Below are 6,301 nucleotides of genomic sequence, written 5' to 3'. Positions count from 1 at the left end.
AACCATATATTAAAAAATGGGGTACAGAGCTAAATAAAGAATTCTTAACTGAGGAATATCAAATGGCTGAAAAAAAAAAAAAAAAGTTCAGCATCCTTAATAATCAGGGAAATGTAAATAAAAGCAAACAAACAAACAAAAACCCTGAGATTTCAAATCACACCAGTCAGAATGGCTAAGATCAAAAACTCTGGTGACAGCAGAGGGTGGCAAGGATGTGGAGAAATAGGAACACACCTTCATTGCTGGTGGAAATCTCAACTTGTATAGCCACTCTGGAAATCAGTTTGGCTCTTCCTCAGAAATCTGGACATAGTACTATAGGAAGATCCAGCAATACCACTCCTGGGCATATACCCAGCAGATGCTCCAACATGAAATAAGAACACATGCTTCTCTATGCTCATAGTGGCCTTTTTTATAATAGCCAGAAGCTGGAAAGAACACAGATGTACCTCAACAGAGGAATGGATACATTTACACAATAGAGTACTATGTAGCTATTAAAAACCATGAATTTATAAAATTCTTAGACAAATGGAATGATCTGGAGGATATAATCCTAAGTGAGATAACCAAGTCACAAAAGAACACACATGATATTCACTCATTGATAAAAGGATATTAGCCCAGAAACTCAGAATACCAAAGAAAAAATTTTCAAAACACATGAAACTCAAGAAAAAGGAAGATACTTCAATGCTTCTTAGAAGAGGGAACAAAATATCCATGGAAGGTGTTACAGGAATAAAGTTCAGAGCAGAGACTAAAGGAATCACCATTCTTAGAGTGCCCCAACTGAGGATCCATCCCATAATTTTGTGGTTTCAAACTGGTAAAACCACTCCTGAAATAAATCTGGTAGTTCCTCAGAAAATTGAAAATAGACCTACCCAGCTATACCACTTTTGGGTATATACCCCCAAAATGGCCAAATATATCAAGGGACACATGCTCATCCATGTTTATAGTGGTCTTATTTGTAAGAGCCCAAAAGCTAGAAGCAACTCATATCCTATAACAGAAGAAAGGATGCAGAATATGTGGAACATTTAAACAATGGAATATTACTCAGTTATCAAGATTGAGGGAATAATGAGACTTGAAGGATAATGGATAAAACTATAAAATATCATCCTGAGTGTGGTAACCTAGACCCAAAAGGACATACATCATATGTTCTCACTAATAAGTTGATATTACCCCCCAAAAGCACAGAACACCTACGATATATCCCACAGAGGTTCCAAAGTTTAGGAAGCAGAATGACCAAGATAGTGGTGAAGGAATGAGTTAATGAACTGTGGGAGGGTTGCCACAGAGTGGGAACACTGATTAGATTGTAAATAAGTAAATGAATTCATTAAATGTGGTGTGTGCTTATATATTTAGAGTATTTGTTCATTTACATAATAGGAGGAAGCATAAAAGCAGCCAGGGATAAATTTGATTCGAAGGTAGCAACAGGAAAAAAAAAAGTCCAGATGTTACCATGGACTTTTATAACCTAGAGCCAGTCCCTAGATGTGCATCTCCCCAAAAAGAACAAAAACCCAACTCTTTTCTAATCGGTCTAGTAACAACATAATAAGTTCTGTAAAATTGTAATCCAAGAGAAACCAGAAAGTTACCAAAACCTTCATTCTACATAATACCACAAAGTAATTCTTTTTTTTAATCACAGAGAAATTGGTCCCATAAAGTCATAAGACACAAGAAAATGTTTCAGATGCATGCTGCCTTTACCCTGGCAAATTTCAGGATAGATATTGGAGGTAGTCATTAATAATCCCCCATCTACAGAAAGTGAGATATTAACAATTTATAGATACAAGGAATATAATCAGCTTTATATTTCAGTGTACAGAACACAGTTGGTTAATAACCATTAAGTGATATGCACACATGTAAGTATACATTAGTATCATGAACTGTATTAGATAGTTTAATTAAAAATTTTGGGTATGAGGGAACGGGGAAAGAAATCTGGGAAGAGTGTGAGTGATGAGTGTGATGAAAACACATTGTATGAAATTATCAAATAAATATGAGAAATGAAGCCGGATATGGTGGCACACGCCTTTAATCCCAGCACTCCAGAGGCAGAGGCAGACAGAGTTCTGAGTTTGAGGCCAGCCTGGTCTACAAAGTGTGTTCTAGGACCGACAGGGCTATACAGAGAAACCCTCTCTTGAAAACCCGAAGGAAAAAAAAAGGGGGGGGTCGGTTGGGGTGGGGAATGAGTTCTTAATTATTTCTTTGAAGATACTACAGATCTGAGCACTATATGGTTCTTAAAAATCATTGAAATACATTTTAAAAAATCTGTGATACTTAATTAAAATGTGTTAAATAGAAGAGTAAATTGAAAAACATTGAAAAGTACTGTATCTTCCAATATCAGTATTTGGACTGGATTAAAGATATAAATCAAGAACAATATGAAATGGCTGTTTTGACCTATTTCAAGGGGATGGTGATGAATATGACATTGAAATACCTATAAAAACGTAATAAAAATAACTCACACCTGACTTCTACTTAGATCTGTTTTAATTGCTAGCACATTGTAGAATAAAATTGAGAAATAGGAGTTTTCCATAAAATCTGCATTTACCTGTCTCATTAGAAATCTCATTGTCTGCACAAGGAGTGCACTTGTAACAGCAGATGGCCTTGCCCTCCAGGGTTACTTTCCTGAATCCAGGCCCACAACTCTCACTGCACACAGACTGAGGGATCTGAGAAGAATGAATAATGTTATTTAATACTTAGGGTTTTATACAAAGTAAAAAGATAATTTTTGAAGGTCATACACTGAAAAGCAAATATTTTTATTAATGATTAGACTCATTTAAAAGAGTATTTATAGTAATAAGAGATGGGGAGTGGTGTAGCTAACAGAAATTCCCAGATGCTTGGAAAGCAAGAGATTCCCAGGATCCACTGGGGGATGCCATTAGCTGATATACCCCAAAAAGCAGAGAGAGAATCTTTAGAGGCCATATCCATAGGTTAGGCAAGGCCTTTTGTTGAAGGATGGGAGTACCAAACCATCTCAAAAATAGAAACCGAAATTTGCTCCTATCTAAAGAAAATACAAAGTCACAGATTTGAACAGAGACTGACAGAAAGATCATACAGAGACTGTCCCACCTGGTGATATATCCCAAATACAATCACTACAAGACACTATTGCTTATGCCAAGAAATGCTTGCAGACAGAGTCAGATATAGCTGTCTCCTGAGAGGCTCTGCCAGTGCCTTACCAGTTCAGATGAGGATGCTTGCAGTCAACCATCTGACTGAGTACAGGGACCCCAATTGGGTAGTTAAGTACTGAAGGAGCTGAAAGGGTTTGCAACTCCATAGGTAAAAACAATAGCAATGTTATAGAATCCCAAAAGGTCTCAGATACTAAGCCACCAACCAAAGAATACAAGTGGAGGTATCAATGGCTCCAGCAGTATCTGTAGGAGAATATGACCATATCTGGTATCAGTGGGAGGAGAGCGCCTTGGTCCAGTGAAGGCTTCATGCCCAGCCTTCTGAGCAGAATGACAGCTAGGGTGATGAAGCAGGAGTATGGGGGAAGGAAGAACACCCTCATGGAATCTGGGTATGGGGGATTGGAAAGGGGATTTACAGATGAGAAACAGTGACTGGCAATAACATTTGAAATGTAAATATATAAAATAAGCAATAAAAATTTTAAAAAGGTATTAAAAAATTAAAAGATAATGCTCTTGAGAAGTCAATAGTGATTAAATTTGGATGTGATAATTATCAGTGTTAAAAAATTTGGGATCTTAATGAATTAAGGACATATTTGTGAAACATTAGTGACTAGGAACATGATATTGGAGTCCATGGGGTCCATCTAGTCTAATAATAACTTTGTAACTTCTGACACATGTGTTGAGCATCTCAACTTGCACCATTATTGTGAATGTTGACTGTTTATTTGAGAGGATTTAAAGTTATTATGGAAGCAAATAAACATATATTTGTAGGAAGAAATATATAGATATATTTAGCTAGGATGAAAAGGCCCAATTAAAATTTAATTGTCACTACTTATTGCAAGTATGTCACAATTGCAGAGAATATAAAAGAGAACTGCAGTATTCATTGCTTCCTGCATTCAGAGGATGATATATCATTTATATGCTCTTTCATATGAAAACCATGCATATTCAAATATAATGCCCTGGACTCTCACATTAGTCTGTAAGGTCTTTCAAATTATTATTAAACATTTGATGAGATAGCACATATTTAGAATCAAAGGACAATTAAGGGTTGCTAATGGAGATATTATATGATATTTTTAAAGAAATATATATTATATAGGGCAAATCATTTTAATGCTTATTTCCTATTTGGTGACTTTATATGGAAAGTTATTGAATATATAGGGGATTCTGACTTGGTGATGAAATTAGGACACTAGTTAGGAATAGAAAAATGAAAATGTTTCCATAATTCTACGACACTATTTTTTTTTTACTGGTAATACTTGGGGATAGAATTATTCTCTTTCCCTTTCCTAAGCCTCTCTCCATTATAACCATTTGTTGTTATTATTCTATCCTTTGTACACTCTGATACTTCTGGAACCATAAAACAAAATATAGCCTGTCTTATAAATGTCATTTTTAGTTACAGTATTTGAATGAAAAATGAAAAATAAATTTAAAATTGTTTTATGATATTAATCCCCGAAAGAGATTTTCCTCCAGTACATTAACAAAAGAGTCATTTGGAGATGAAAATTTTCTCTTACCACATGTCCAATCCCTCATTTGTGACAAATGGAGGAAACCTAATCCTCNTATGAGTGAGCAATGGGGGACTTTTTGAACACTGTATTCTTCCATTGAACTTAATCAAGGAAAATTATAAACCATTAAACTAGGATTATTTTAAACTATTTTATACTGATAATCCAAGTGTAATGGAACTGGAGTTAATCATCATTTTATCAGAGAACATAATTGTTTTAATAATATAAGCACAAAGAATTTAGATAGTACATAACCCACCTCTGAAAATATTGCTGGCCATTGTATCATCTGTTCAGATAAAGACAACTGTTGGCCTTGGGGAGCATTTGCAGAAAAGGATCCTATTTTCACTTTTAATCCAAGACCCTTTGGTAAATTCCAAATGTTAAGAATGTCATACTCTGTATCTATTGTCTGTCTCCAATCTAAACTCCTTTTGTCTTTCACTTCAATATCCTTCAGGAAAGTGTTTAGCTTAAAGAGAAACATAATTTTATATTTCATTTAATATTTCATTGTGCATAAGGGTAGAATAAATTATGTTGTAAACATCAACATTAATGAAGAGTCCATTAATGATAAGTTAGGAAAAAACTGACTGTTCAGAATACCATTATTATTGATCTTCAAGTGAAAACTGAGAACCAAATTCAAGTAAACAATCAATGACAACTGATCTATGAAAAGATAAACTTTTTTGAAACCTAGCAAAACTCATTTGCTTTTAGAATATATTCAGAGCTACAGTGTCCAAAATGAGGATACTTAAGTCAAGAAATTAATTAAAAGGAATCATTTATATATAAACCAATCTTCATTGTTTCACATAAGTGTCCCTGTTATAATTTCTCTTGTATCAAATATATAAAGCAATGAGTATATTAATTGCCTCTGTTAATGTAAGAAGGCTATGAACCTAGATATTGATGAGAAGAACTTGATTTTGACAAAGCATATTTGCTCCTGGTTTCTTCCACATAATTTCAAAACATCATATATTTGAAACTATATTGACTTCTAGGTAAGATTAGAAACACAAATTGTTCTTGATTGTGGACAAGATAAGTTAATTTTACATTGCCTAAGTTAGTGTTGTTGTAAATCTTATGCCAGAGTGCTGACAAAAAAATACAGTAGAAAGGTTATTACCTGCCATGGAAAGAACACCATCCCCTTGCCATTTTCATATGGTTGTCTTTGAAGTTGCTGAATTCTCACCTCATGGAGGCTGTGAGCCACAGCATACACACCATTGTAAATACTTGTGCTCTCTGCATTCATGGCCACATCAAATATGTGACGAGGCAATACATCCAAAGAAGCATTGGTTTGACAGTTGTTCAACACATGACAATTAATATCAGCAAATGAGCACTTGAAGAACAAATACCACAGCTTAGGAAGATAAATGTCTTCTGGGTATTTATTGGGATTAACTGTTTGAATAAATTTGGTAAACTCAACATTCTCTCTGTAATTGTGCTTAAAAATTATGCTTCCATGGAATGAGTCTA

At 34.6% G+C, this 6,301-nt stretch overlaps 1 protein-coding gene across 1 annotated transcript in view; it reads right to left on the bottom strand.

The window, feature by feature from the left end:
• The window catches only part of LOC110315001 (vomeronasal type-2 receptor 116-like), a 26,347-nt gene that overhangs the window by 7,803 nt on the left and 12,243 nt on the right, over positions 1-6,301 (bottom strand). Inside the window, exons 4-6 of the mRNA XM_021189172.1 lie at positions 5,937-6,298; positions 5,046-5,261; positions 2,618-2,741 (exon numbers count right to left, since the gene is read on the bottom strand). Of these exons, the coding sequence (XP_021044831.1) occupies positions 2,618-2,741; positions 5,046-5,261; positions 5,937-6,298 (702 nt within the window). The remainder of the gene's footprint in view (positions 1-2,617; positions 2,742-5,045; positions 5,262-5,936; positions 6,299-6,301) is intronic.

The sequence above is a fragment of the Mus pahari genome, unplaced genomic scaffold, assembly GCF_900095145.1.
Source record: "Mus pahari unplaced genomic scaffold, PAHARI_EIJ_v1.1 scaffold_5176_1, whole genome shotgun sequence".
Lineage (NCBI taxonomy): Eukaryota > Metazoa > Chordata > Mammalia > Rodentia > Muridae > Mus > Mus pahari.
Note: the sequence above shows the minus strand (reverse complement) of the source record. Positions and strands in the feature narration are given on the sequence as shown.